At 31.7% G+C, this 15,342-nt stretch overlaps 1 protein-coding gene across 1 annotated transcript in view; it reads left to right on the forward strand.

The window, feature by feature from the left end:
• Window positions 1–15,342, forward strand: part of LOC129225016 (agrin-like) — a 150,149-nt gene that overhangs the window by 124,705 nt on the left and 10,102 nt on the right. The window contains exons 20-23 of the mRNA XM_054859562.1: window positions 186–297; window positions 1,537–1,840; window positions 5,590–5,671; window positions 6,773–7,006. Coding sequence (XP_054715537.1) covers window positions 186–297; window positions 1,537–1,840; window positions 5,590–5,671; window positions 6,773–7,006 — 732 coding nt within the window. The remainder of the gene's footprint in view (window positions 1–185; window positions 298–1,536; window positions 1,841–5,589; window positions 5,672–6,772; window positions 7,007–15,342) is intronic.

Raw genomic sequence — 15,342 nt, forward strand, 5'->3', positions numbered from 1 at the left:
TTTTTTCCTTTTTTCATATTTTTTACGATGTCTTAAAAAATATTCTTAAAACATGTGCCGTATTTTGTCGCAAACTACATATTGACAGAGTATTTTGTTGCTCGTCTATTCATTTTTAAAAGGCGTCAAGGACTTTTCGGACAATCCGTACGACTATTTAATAGCTGTTACGCCTTAATTTTTAGGAGTGCCTCACCTATCATTATCGATCAATGGCATGTGGTAAGAGCTACAAGGATTCTAAGGCGGGGATCGCTGCAGCTAGATGATGGTCCTGTCACAACTGGGGAATCAAAGGTTTGAAATATTTCTCTCAATTTCAAAATACCTATATTTGCTTTCTTCAAAAATATTACTCACATTTTAAAGTTGTAAATTTACTGTTCTTTGAAAAAAAACGAAAAGAAAATAGGAATCATATTTGCGTGAAAATGCAGATAGAAAATGACAACAAACATGAATTAGTTTTAAGTAATTGAAATATTTTAACATATTTGCATGCAATAAAACACACAATAGATTATTTTATAAAATGTGACAGCGTTTAATCACATTGATTATTTTCGATAAATAAATAAATAAATAAATAAAAATAAAATCAGAGCACTTTAAAAAGTTTTTAAGGAAGGAAAACCGAAAAAAGAATTTTTATTAATTTCACAGTATATTATAGCTTACGCTGTAAAGTAAGCAATTACTAGATTCTGGACGTCATCTCTGATAATTAGAGAATGAAAAAAATACACAATTTTAAAACATTTAGAATGTTTAATTCCTTAAAATTTTTGACTTAGTCTCTGTGCTTTTTTTTTTCTTTAATTTAAATATTTAAGTGTGTTACAAAAATTGGTAAATTTAGAAAAACGTGTAGAAATGTCTCATTTGTAGGTAGGAAAAACATGAATTAGTCCCGAATTTTAATTATTGACGTTTCTGTGCACGCAACAGTAAATTATTCAGCAGAAATTTTTCTTCCAATAGCAGTAGAATGGTCATTGATACACTAACTTCCAAATATCAGTAGTATATGTCAGTAGTAGTAGTAGATGTCAGTATCAGCGATAAAATGGAACTGAAACCTGTTTTTGTGTGTTAAACAGAAACCGCATAAAAAATCGCATAAAAGACGTGCAAAACTTCACGAGTAGCTGTAAAAGTAGTTTTCGCATCAAAAATTACTGCTAAGTCGCACAAAAAAATAAAGTAATAATAGTTACAAAAAAAAAAAAAAATGCACGAAGAAACATCGCACAAAAATAGGTTTAAGTGTTTTGAAATACTTGACGGTGTAACTCTGAATTTGACATTTTAAAAGTTGCAAGTAGGTGTGTCTATGACTGACTCTCTTGACGTGATTATGGTTGGCGATATCTATAACAAAAATTTGATTCTTTTTTTGTACAACTTTCAACCTGTACAACCTGCTTCAAATGGGTCGTTCGAAGATATGACACATTTAATACACCAATTTGTTCAAGTTTATTGAAATCACGCGTATTTATCTAATCTACAATAGATTGGTATGTGTCGTTTTAGGAACCACTAAGTGAACTGAATCTTGATCGTCCACTGTACTTGGGAGGTTATAGACATTTATCTACCATCAATCCTGAATCAGGAATAACTTCACGATTCAGAGGTGCCTTTCAGAGACTGGTGTTAAACGGTGAGGTGGTTGACGATTTAAGAAGAGTGGCGAAGTCATCTCAAGATGTGGGTCATTTTTACGGCCCTCCCTGTGGACCAAATCCGTGTCACAACGGTGGAATGTGTTTGCCTCAGCTAAACAACTTTCATTGCAAATGTCCGGTGGCATATACTGGGCTTTGGTGTGAAAAATGTGAGTAAAACTTTATCCTATTTTGGATTTGTAAAAATAAGAGAGTTTTTCGGTTTTAAATACTTAATGTAGAAAAAAACCTGAAAACAAATCTCATTGAACGATCGTTTGTTTGAATGAAACATATTATCAGGAAACTATATTTTTCCGTTTATTTTCATAAGTTTTCATAAACATAAGACCTCTTTATCTATAAGAATTCTTAGACCTCTGACACACGAGGCGGTTAGTTGAATCAACTTTTCAAGAAATTGACTTGTCAACTAGTTCACCTATTGGAGGTTTGTCTTTAGCTCATACGTAAAAATTAGCAATTGCTCAGAAAATAGTAAAATACATTGGCCCTTAGAAACTTAACTTCATTGATCACCAACAAAAAAACTGCTCTTCTAGAATAGTTACGTAAAGCAATCCCTGCAGCTAATTAGACTAGCAACCGGAATCTTTCGACATTTTTTTCATTTATAAGAGTTTTGCCATGCAACAGATTTTTTTTCCTCTAAACCCATAACAGAATTTCGATAGAAGTTATTCGATAAAAAGGTGATTCGCAATGAAAAAAAAAAAAGATGTATATTTAACTACAAATTCTTCTCTTAAAGTTAAAATTTACGCAGCCTTGATTTTTTTCTGTTGATGCTTTTATAAAACTTTAATTTACTTGAAACTACAAAGATTGGGATGGTGACAGTGGTTTATTCACAAAAAAAAAAAAAAAAAAAAAATACAAAGCAATACATACCACCAAGTTTTACAGTACTTCGATACAGTCTCACTAGCTTTGTGCACACTCCGTTTTCAACGATGTGGAAGTCATTAGACACCTGTAAAAGTGCCTTTTCTGTTGATAGTTATATTGAAGCAGTCTTGTGCTGCTATAGTATCTGGAACGGTTCTGAAGGGAATACCATGAGGGAGTTCGGTTCGTTCTTTTACCCTAGGAGAATTAAAGTATAAAGAGCCTTGGGTATATTCGTGACTTAGACAATTCCTAAAAGAAAGTAGCTCAGTGTGCCATTCGCTTTAGAATTGTTCCAGAGATTATTGTAGCAGTAGATCATTTAAGTCGAACTCACAACGAACAGACGTTGCTAGAGGCGTTTTACGACTGCCACATCGCACAGTGGTTCAAAACGACAAAAAAGCGAAAAAAATTCAATAACTTTGAATATTCTCAAAAAATGCTACGAAAAATTGTTGAAATTGTTGTATGGTAATATTTATCTTCCTGCTGGCTGATCGTATTCACTGCGAAACCCCGATTTTACGTCCCCCGAATCAACGTTTTCCCCGCGTTTTACGATTTTTATCATCAATTTCCAGTTTTTCCGTGTTTTAATAATATTAATTTAACCCGTATGGAAAGTTCATTGGTTATGAATTTCCCGCATTTTACGTTTTCCCTTGGCTTTTAAAAAAAAAGAAAAAAAAGTTTTAAAATTAATCAACGTGTTTCCTTCTGTGCATTTTTAAACATAATCCACTCTGTTAAAAGATAATCCATGAAAACAGAAATGCTACTGCTTCATCCGTAGCCAACCTTGTGGATTCTTCGGCTGCCAATGAAGATGAACAAGAAGAGGAAACACAACTCGTCTCTTCTTTCAATACTGTATTTAAGAGCTTACTAATAGTGAAATACTATTTTCTTTATCATAAAGACCAGGGGAAAACTTTGCAAAGTATTTCAATCCTGGATGAATTCAATGACTCATTATTACTGACTACTTTCAACCTAAACGCCCGGATTCGTAACTTAATATGTTAGAACGATCTAAATTGGTATGCAATATAATGTTCTTTTCGCAAAATATCGCGTTTTTACCTTTTTATAAGCGTCATCGTAGCAGCCTTTATTATTATTTTTGTTTCCTTATTTGATTTTTGCTTTCTATACATTTCTCATACTTTAAGTTTTCCCATATTTTATGTATTTTATGTATGATTCAGGCCACTGAGAAACGTAAAATCGGAGTTTCTCTGTAGTTCAAATTCATTTCTGTTTTAGCGAAAAATATAAATTAAATCAGCTGTATGCCACACGCAAGGTTTATTTATTGCAATTGATACCGTCGAACAATATTTTCTGGCAATGTTGACAAACTGAGAACAGCTTTATACTAGAATGATTTCAAAAAGGAAATCAGAAATTTCAAACGTTTGATCATTTTCTAATTTCATTGTTTTATGAACAGAATGGTTATTTAACTTTTCATACAGCATTATGTGTGAGTTTTAAAATTTTCTTTCTCATATGTATCTTCTTTAAAGCCATACGAAACGGGTCCGAAAATTGTTATTTTCAGGTTACTATTGCATTGCATGTAGAATAATGCTCAGCATTAAACCATAACAACGTAAATCTGTTAAAAAATCCTCTATATTTATTGATGAATGTTTCAAGAGCCCCAACTTTCGTAAATCGTAAACAAACGTTTTTAGGCTCTCCTGCTAAGTAGTGAAACTGTGACATACGTTAGTATTGAGCATCTCAAGTTTGATGACCAATTTCTTTGATAAAAAAAGCAATTTAGCCCCGTCATAACGTTACGGGTTATTTTATAGCTCAACTATTTTGGTGTTTGTAAATAGCGGAAATTAAACAAAACATCTGCCACGACCACAGTCGCAGGTGGTCGCAGCTAAAATGTTGTTGTTTATTTACAGGAAGTATTAAACTACTGATATATGTAAATTTTAGCTCACCGGAAGCCGCCGATAAAAGTATATTCCACAATATTTGTCATTATATTTTTTGGAAAATAATGTTTTTTTATTTCAGGTAGTTTTCAATTTTCATGATTTTTTTATTTTTAACTACGATGTTATATCCATCCTATAAGTGAAAAAACAGTCAGAAATGACTTTTATTAAATTTTATTTCTCCTTATTGAACGAATGAATTAAAACTGAAGTATAAGGCGTACGTCCGAAAAAAGTAAAAACATAATTGTTCAACAATCTTGGCTTATTTTTGTGAAAAAGGAATTTTTTTTCAAAAAACTCTTATGGAGTAAGTTACTAAAACTCAAGGGCTAAGTAATTACGGCATGAAATATTTTTTATCTTAAAACTTGAAAATAGCTATTTTTTCCGCCCTTGAACCACTGTGCATCGTTGGAACAGGATTGTAATCAGTGTTGACGACTGTACCAAAGGCTGAAAAACTTAGAGGCATGTGTCACTTTGGCAGAATATGTAAAAAATGCCACTATTGAAATTCCGACCTGCATATAGGACAACAATTTATACCACTGTCATTCCAACCACGGCACCATAACAGATATACTGCCGTGGGAAGGTAAAGAGCAGTATCTGCAAATTTTAATTTTTTTTATCATTATTATTATTTACATTGCTGTCATCTACAGTAATTTATCTTATTTGCACAAGCTTGCTTATTTAGTTTCTGCTGAAAATAATGCACGAAAAGAACATCAAATTCCAGCATTTTTCTATTGTTAGAATGAAATCCAAACCCCTTTCTCTTCAAATACCGTAAAAACCTTTTTGCGGATACTGTGTCTTTCCTTTCCAGTGCAGTGTTACATTTAATACCCTAATTTTGTAATCTTCCCGTAATTTTGGGATTATTTGACATTCAAAGTGTTTAAATACGTTGGAGAAAATGATATTTTTAATGTACATTTTCTTCTGTACAGAGTAACAACTTGACTCAATATTATTCAAGTGTTAAACTATTTAAGTGCAATATAATATTGTAACAGTAAATCCTAACATTGTTACAGATATTGAAAATGTGTCGATTGATGAGCCAATCCGTTTTGATGGAAAGACATTCCTAAAATTTCCAGACAAAATTTACACACGGTAAGTTTTAATTCTTTTTTAAATGCAAAAACTTTTTTTTTTTTTTTTTTTGCATAGGAAATAATATTTACACACTTTCTTACAGTGCTTTTGAAGACTCTACGAGATCAAAAGACGTTGAGTAAGTTTCGCAATATACCTACTTAATAGTTAAAAGCTGGTTAACGTACTGTACTAAATCGAGTACCATGCATTACATTTATTTGTATATTAAACTGACTAAGTGCTCACATTATTGAAATTTTCTTATATATTTCTTTCAATTAATTCTATTCTATTGATTTTCTTATATATTCTTAAACAATATTCTTATTATTAATAAATTATATATTCATAAATAATACAAAAAAAAACAATGCTTTATAACAATAAAACAAAGTACTATTTCTCGCAAATACTTTATCGTTTATAGTTTGGCAGCAGAGGTGTTAGGCTAACACTCCAAGCACTACATATTGTTGATTAAATTAGTTATGAACTTTATTGTACTTTCAATGCATAAGTTGTACGTTTTGCCAAAACGAAAACCAAATAGTTTGCGTATGTATAGTTCCGTTCTTACTAACACATTTTAAAATTATTATCTAAGTATATATACTATCTAAGTATATATACTCCATAAATTGGTTCCAGATAAACGGGAACCGGATAAACGAGGTTATATTGCTTTAAAAAAAATGGAATACTGAATAAAAGAAAAAAATAAAAGTGAAAAATTAGACATATTATAATTACTCATGTTTGTTAGTTTGTTTTTTACTGACAAAAGTGATTAACAAAACGTTTATTGAATATTTTTATTCTTTAGGCATTTAATCCTGATGCAAGTCCTAAATATGAACTTTTTGCTTTAATTGTTCCCTTTTCTTCTTTTTGTAGAGTTGAAATTCAAAATTTACCGAATAAATGCAATAAAGTTTTTATAAAAAAATATTGGCTTAAAGAATAAATGCAATTAAAAAAATAAATAAATAAATAAATGAATAAATATATAAATAAAATTAAAAAAAAAAAAAAAAACGAAAACCAACTAGCATTGCAAATGCATTGCAAAAGGTTGCTGGTATTATTCGTTGTTTAATATTAAGTGTTCTTTAATAGTGTCTACGCTGATGGACATAATCGAATTGAAGTCACTTTTCGTACTGAGACGATTAACGGACTTCTGTTGTGGTCTCACGAAGACGCTCCAACTATAGGTGACTTTCTCGCTCTGGCAATAGTCGACACTCATCTTGAAGTGAGTTTTAATTCTGCAGGGAACCAAAAGCCTTTACTTATTCGTCACAACATCGCTGTCAGCAACGGACAGTGGCATAGAGCAGTTGTTGACAGGTAAGTCAATATTTATATTTTTAAATAGCTACGTCGCCCGGCTTTGCACGGTCCACTTCGAAAATAAAAGTTATGTCAAGTGACGCGAGTTCAACACTCAGGCTTGAAGGCAAAAAAAAAAAAAAAAAAATCAGTAAAATTTTGTGTCAGATTGCGGAGAAATAACCAAAAAGTAAACATTTTAAATCCCCCGATTACATTATAAGCCAACAAAAACAAGAATTACAAAAACAAGAATTTTACTTGTTCATATTCGAGAAGACTGGCAACAGGTCTTTCGTGTCAATGATTTTCTTCACGCTACGAATTTTAATAAAAGCATTGTTGCGGAGAGTTGAGATGAAGCATTGAATAAAACTTTGAATGGAGGAAATTCTGAAAAAATAGAGATTTTATGTCAAAATCTAAGTGTCATAATTAATAGTTTTTAATTGATATCTCCTCCGCTAATTATTATCGGAGGATTATGTTAAATAGCCACACATAAAGACGGGAAAATTACGAATCCATCGATACCTGGTTCATTGATCAGTTCACCGTCGTTCGGGAGAAGAAACATGGATATAGATACATAGGTACATACATAGGTACATACTCTCAGTTTTTAATAATATAAAAGATTATGCTATCATATTGAAGTTTCTTAGTACGCGCAGATTCAATTCAATTTTTGCCGCTCGTGGACGATAAAGAAGTGTAACCTATGTTTATGCAGTTTTAAAGAAAATATCGCTTAGGGGTACGTTCGGAAACAGGAAATGGTCGCACCGGTGCCACCGTAAGCGTTCGGAAACAGCAAACAGCTGTTCTTTAACGTCACCAACCAGCGTTCGGAAATGCTTGGGGGCACTCTGGCGGTGGACTCAAGGGCAGATTCAGGGGAGGGTCAAAGGGTCAGCTGACCCCCCCCCCCTGTGAAAATAATTTTTTTGTTATTATTATTAAGTTTCAATTTTTTAGGTACAAAAAAAAATTGTACAATGGATTCAATGTTAACCACTTTTTTCTTGGTTCTGTAAGGTATTTCTTCTCAGAACGTGACTAGACTGCCTGCCTAAAGCAATATTTTTGATGAAAATTTTAAGGGAATATGATCCGTGGTGCAGGTTGCAACACTGAAAAATTTAGTGGGGGGGGGGGGGTTGAAAGGATTTTGATCTTATCAGTGAGGGTTCCATCACCCTTAGGGAGGATTCGTACTCCTGCTGCACCGATACTTCTTTATTTAGGAGGTATAACACAATGGCGACTGAACTTGACCCACCCCCTTACAAAAATGTCTGGATCCGCCCCTGGGTGGACTCTGTTGCAATCGCTCTCATCCATGTCTCACCAGAGTCTTGACGTGGTTAAAAATATCACATGGGAAATTTCTTTTTTTTGATATGGATGTGTTGTGTCGAACGTAGCCTCAGTTGAAGTTATAAAAATGACGATAGCAGTTTTACATGAAGTAAAATATCATCTTTTGAGGAAGAAAAGAACAATTACGAAAAGAAAAAGTCTTAGCGTGCAATATTTTACGATGAAAATTTATGTTAATATTCACACTAAGAGGATTACTTTGCTTAATGGAACATTCCACGGCAGAGAGATTTTTTATCACATGTGTCAACTCTATATTTTATTTCAGAGTGTGAAATAAACGAAAAAAAAGGCCAACGAAATAATACATGTATAAGTGATTTCATGAAAAAAAAATATTTGTTATTACAAACTAGAAAAAAAAAATTAATAAAACGAAGTGTAGACATTTCATGTGGTATAAAATATCATTTTCGGATAAATGGCCCACTATTTATTTCCTTTTTAAAACTAACACACACACAAAAATAATAATAATAATGTGAAAGGAAAATATACTTAAAGAATTTCAGCAATAAATTTGGCGGATATATTGCTAGAATTCATACATTTAACGCTGAGGTCTAAAAGTATGTCCTGTACATGTCGGTAAACTTAATTTAAAAAAAAAACCCTTTAAAACTTAACAAAAAAAAAAAGACTGTGCTTAACATGTTACAAAAATAAAGTACTTTTATTAAGTTCAACAAATTTTTAACTCTTTACTATTATTAATGTGTGTATACATAAAAAAGCAAGGGGAAAATCAACTGAAAAAATATGTGACATTGGTATCACGCTAATTTTAAATTTAATGTATTCATATTAATATGGAAATGCCTCGAAAATAAAAGGTATGTCAAGTGACGCGTGTTCAACAATTAGTCTTAAATAATTAAAAAAAAAAAAAATACCGAAAAATTTCCCTTCAACAACGGCAAATCTGAAGGCCACGAGTAAGTTAAACACAACCCTCTATTAATACAACTAAAATCCTTGATTATCATCAGCTGGCAGTCCCCCCCCCCCCTCCAAAACAAAAAGACCAACGGCCAAAAAAAAAATCAAAAAGGAAAGTTTTACTTCAAAGCAAAGAGCAAGAACGTTATTTGTTCACAGTAGAGAAAAAAATGGCAACAGATCAAAAATTATTTTATTCACGCCAATTTGAATTGAGCTCGTTGGAAAAGTATAAATTTCCGATTTAATATTGAAGTTCCATTCGGCTTAAAAATGTTTTTAACTTTTTTCCCGATGGTTTTACATCCTTGTTTTTTTCCTTTTTAATTCGAAGGTAGTAAATCAATTTCAGGAGTATTTTTCGCGGGGTATAGAATGGGACCGAAATTGGATAGTTATTTCGGGTAGAAAGAGACATTTAAAGCCATTTTTGGGTCCTAAAATCAAAACTCGAATGGTTTGGTACTTTTTTGGTGTTAGAAAATCCCCCTGCGTTCCTTCTCGGGTGCTCAAGTACCTCCATGCCCACTTTGGTCGAGATCCGATGAAAACCGCGGATTTGTATAGGGAGAACATACATACAGACACATATATGCACAGTTTTATTTGAATAGATTGTTATATTTTCCACTTTCATGTTTTGGTTTACAAAGAAACTATTTCTCAATGTATAGAATTGTGAGTTATGGGTAGCAAATATTTCGAATGAAATGAAAAATACACAACGTGAAACATGAAAGACGAAACTCAATCGTCCGCTATCGAATTTTCATTCGTTTTCATATTACTAGAAATAGCTTGTTTGATTTATTCTTCAAGTTCACAGAACCTACGAGATGACGTCTATTTTCATCTCCAAACAATTATTCTACGAAGGTTACTTGAGACATTCAGCAGACGAATAAAGATGGCGTAATAGATGTAAAAGAAAGGCTTTAAAGTAGTTGGGACTGCGTTGCAAAGGGGAAAAAATAGTTTATTGATTCCTTGTAAAGATACATTGCCAACGAAATAAACGTAACATTTTAATAACCATTGTGTGCATTAGTTTCAAAATGAAGTTTTATTATTATTATTATTTCATTTACTACGCAACAAAATTTGTCTTGTACCATTTTAAGTTTCTGCTTTAAGGAAAATTGAACGTATGAAAAAACGTAATATTTAAGGTAAAACGCCAATTAGTGGCCACTTTTTCAGTAGTGGCAACTTCAAGGTTTGAAATGCACTATTTGAGACCACAATGAATCATATTTTTAAACTATAAGTCTGCCCCTTTTGAAACTCAATTATCGTTTTATAGCCCAACGCTTTCTAAATGTTCCCAATTTATGAAGATGCCAGAATCAATTCAATGTGTTCATTTTTATCAACTTTTTCTCAAACGCAAAGTTAATCCAGCAGTGGCTACTCCGAAATCTGAAAATTTCAGTAGTGGACATCCGACATTCTCGCCCATCCGTAATGTTTACTTTACTAGCTTTAAATTCAAATAACTGATGAATAAAATTGATTCAATGCGATGGTTACAGTACGTTCCAAAAAAAAAAAGAAAAAAAAATCACATTAGTATTGTTAATTTATTTCCTCCAAGTAAACATGGAGTGGCCACTACTGAAGCACTGGTCACTGCTGGTATTTTACTTTATACATAGTGAAGGACAGTAAAGAGGAAACAATAATAGTTAAATACATAGGTTTCATCCATGGAAAAATAATAATAATTACTATTTTTTTTAATTTAAAGGGAAAAAAACGGAAATCGATAAAATGAGACAAACTCAATGAACGGGGTCAGACCTAGAACATCAAATAAATAGAACAGTTCAATAAGAATCAAGAAAAATGTTCAAAAAAATATATGCAGATATTTATGTAAGAAATTAAATTTCACCAGAAAAATATATACAATCGAAACAATCAGAACAAAACCAACGATAAGTTAAAATTTGAAAAAACCAAATCTTTATACATATCTAATAGCCAATGATCGAGTAACGCTCCTGAAGTCATCAACAATGAAACTCGCACCACGGCATGATAAATTGATAATATGTTTTGGTAATGTTTAAAATGCCGGAAAAGTCTTCATTGTGATAAGGCTGAACTGGATCCGGTAACTTAACTGTTTTAATATTAAAACTGTGTCATTTCAGGGGAACGAAGAAATGAAAAAGTAGTCAACAATGAACGCTATCTTCTGGAGTTTGGGGTTAATCCACTGGAGTTAGGGTTAACATTTAAATTATTAAAATATCACCAAACAGGCAATTGCATTGTTCAACTGCAGAAGCAATTTTCATCCGTCATATCTTGACGGGCGCTTTTCCAGTTGTGAATAGTAAAAACGAATGCCAAACTTCAAGCAATCATTTCACTTACTGAACTTGATTGATTTCTCAGACTATAAAATGGTTTTCATGATCAAAATCTAAAGGAGAGGAAAATGTGTGCAATTATTACTAGAATTGGATGTGTAAAAAATAGGAAAAAAATTGTATTTTTGGATTGGAGTCAAAAATGAGGAAAAATACGTGTTTTTAAAACAGCTTAATGCACATTATGCCCCTCCAACCCCCCCCCCCACCATGAAAAATAAAAACTTTTAAGAAAAGTAAATCCAAGCATTTCTTTTGGAAACTAAAATAAAAAATACAGCAATACATTTCTTTTCTATCTTGAAGTTCAACCAAAGATGTATGGAATTTATACTGTTGTAATGATAATATTCAGTTGGTTGAATTCGATTAATGCAATGATCATACATTATTTTTGGTTTTTGTTAAAGTATGATCTATTGACGATATTTGCGTTCATGAGAAAAAAGTTTTAGCTGTGCGTTTGTATTTTATAAGTATACCTATTTAATTTGCCTTAAAACATTATTGTATGGTTTTATGGTTGGAAACATGACTAAAAATTATTACAATTTTTTAGTAATAGCATCAAAGGTTAAATTTAATTATTTAAGTAAATAAAGTACACTTAAAGCTCATAGTAATTCATTTTCATGCATATTAATATTTATACTACATACATATTTATAAATATAATGGAATTTGTAATTTTGACTAGGAATTAGTCATAAGTATACATCTCAGAGTACACTTAAGTAGTTAAAGAGACAAATGCAGATACAATTTTAAATCGAAATTAGTTTTTAAGCATTTAAATAGTCAATATAAATTACAATTAATGCATTAAATACATATCCATTTTCGAGTTCACTTATCAAACCCAGTGGAATTTAATCGATGCGTTTACTTGAATGGCAGTAATTTGTTGAACCTTGTTGATTTGAAACTTATGAATTCCATTGGCTAACACAAATATGATTTCCCAGTAAAACGTGTCATAAATTTAATTTTGCGTTTTGAACGGATATATTTTTAACATTCTAAAGCAAATATTTCACTAGACTCTTTCCACATAACTCCATTAGTCATTATACAGATTAATGTACTGTTTACTTACGCTGAGGAGTTGTAACTTAATCAAGCATTTTATGAAAATTAGTAATAATATTAATAAAATTATGCTTAACGTCACAAACGATATTTAAATTACTTATTCAATTTGAGCGAGAAATGTTCTAATAGTAACATAAGGTTATATATAATGAAAGCTGATCGTATATTAAATATAACTCAGGAGACTTGGTCCCTGTAATTACAATAGGTACACAATTCTGAGGAAGTTTAACGAGTTAAGTTAATGTAAATTTGATTTCCTTGCAGTATAAGATGTACGTTAATAGTTTATTTTCTGATTTGAGGCGTTTAACAAATGTAATTAAAATTGAAAATAGCTTACCAGGAAACATCACGAGTTCAGTAATCATGAAAAAAGTTAAAAATGGTCGCATTCGAAAGAGTATCTTTAGAAAAAAATTTGACCCAAATATTGTGTGCCCTCGTCCTTTTGTTTTTGAGATATGGGGGGTCAAAGTCTGTCGAAATCTTACGAAAATTCGCCAAATTTAAAGACTTGGCAAGAAATGGAAAATACCACGTGATTTCATCGCCTGCGTCTAGCAAGACTCTCATTTCCATTTCTGGTCATCTGCAAAGCGCGTAAACGATGTTTCGAATTAACCCTTTACTTGTGTGGGCAAAATTAAAAAGTAACTATGAAGCCTGTGAAATGGAAACTAGAGAGCTTTATCCAGAGGAGCTACAACTTTATAACGAAATTGAACGTAGGATTTAACTTCGTAATCGTGATAATAATGCATTTCAGAATTTAAGTGCATTTCAAGTGTGTTTTACTTAACTAATTTAAGTTTGTACTCTTGTAATGAAATGTGTTGTAAGTAATTAATAATTATGTACGAGAATTAATATGAATAAGTAAAAAAAACATGCTTATTAAAGCTTATATATTGAAAATAAAATGGATAGTTTTTGATGTTGAAAGAACATGATCATGGATTGTAGTATCCCAGCTCTTATTTATTTTTTCAAAAGTTATTATCATTAATGAAGTTCTATTGTCTGACCACTGCTAGCGAAAATGTTTAATTTAAAAGCGAAAAAAATAGTAATTAAAAAAAGAAAACAACGGATAGTAAATGTCAAAAATTTGCACAGCAAAACCAACGATGTCGGAAATTACTTCATAACAGATTCTTATCAAAAAATTTATAGTCGACGTTCATTACAACAACCCCTGTAGTTCGAAAAAGTCTGTCACTGCAACTGAAAGTCGCTATAACGTAAATGCACATCATATTGCATGTTATTTAGTCATTTTTAAAAATACTGAAGTCACTTTTACCAATTATGTTTCACGTTAAAAGGGAATTCAAATTCGAGCGAAATAAAAATTAATACAGTTTTTTTTTATCTGACTTGTTAGAGGGTTTACACCTAACTTGAAAACGATACACATAACGAAAAACACACTGAAAATAACTGACAAAAATCGTTTTTTTTTTTTTTTTAATTTGAGAACATGGTTTGAAATCTTTACAAATGTCGTTTTCTTCGTATTTAGATACTGTTGAAGACTTCAGATGTACGACTTTTCAAAAAAAAAAAAAAAGACTTTATAGTGTGTTTACCGTTTTTCTACGGTTATCATATTTTTTTCAAAACAGTTTCATCATCGAATAAACTCTTTCAATGGAAATATTTCACCCGCAGAAGCATTAAAGTTTTAAACATCAGTTTTTTAACAGTCTTAAGAATAACACAAAATTCCATTGTTTTTACAATAAAATAAAACGAATATTTCGGGCTGTGGCGTTTTCCCTTATACAGTTGCACGTTAATATCCCGGAACACAAGCCCCTAAAAATTTCAATGCCGACGTCTGTGCCACGACACCCCGCGCCATGGTAGCCACCCCAGTAAAGAATTAATGCGATATTTCTGACGCCTTTTGGTGGTGACCAAATATGGAAGTGAAATGTCTTGTCAGATGCAGATGTTGAATTCGCGCCGTACCTTCCATTTCTGAACAAAACTCGCTAAATTTGGCGACTTTACTAAAAATTTCGGCAATTTTTAAGACATCATATTTCGATAACGTGGTCACGAGGGCACGTAGTTTCAGTGCCATAAACATGTTTTCCAATGCTCTTTCGAATGCCACCAATTTGGAATTTTTTTGAATTTCCTTGATCGTGATGTTTCCTGGTTAGAGCATATGCATAAACGGGAAATACGTGAAACAGTATACTAACGCGTTATTATTATAAAATGTATTAACAAGTTTACAGAAGCTCAGAAAGTTAAAATTATTTAAATTTTGAATATTCATCATTAGCAGTTGCACCGAAAAGCAGTAGATAAGAATAGTAGATGGTAGTGCCGAAACGCAAAATATAAAATAAACTAAACATAACGTATTTATCATATATCATATTACGCTAAGTTAAACGTACTGTGTTTCCAAAAAATGAAAAGTGTTGGATAGGATTTGAGGTATTTTTGCGCCATTCACACATAATGTTTGAAGTTAAGTAAAATATTTAAGTGAAGCATTTAAGAGAACCTTATGTACATATTCAAGGGTGGGCGGGCCGAAAA

Source organism: Uloborus diversus, chromosome 6, assembly GCF_026930045.1.
Source record: "Uloborus diversus isolate 005 chromosome 6, Udiv.v.3.1, whole genome shotgun sequence".
Lineage (NCBI taxonomy): Eukaryota > Metazoa > Arthropoda > Arachnida > Araneae > Uloboridae > Uloborus > Uloborus diversus.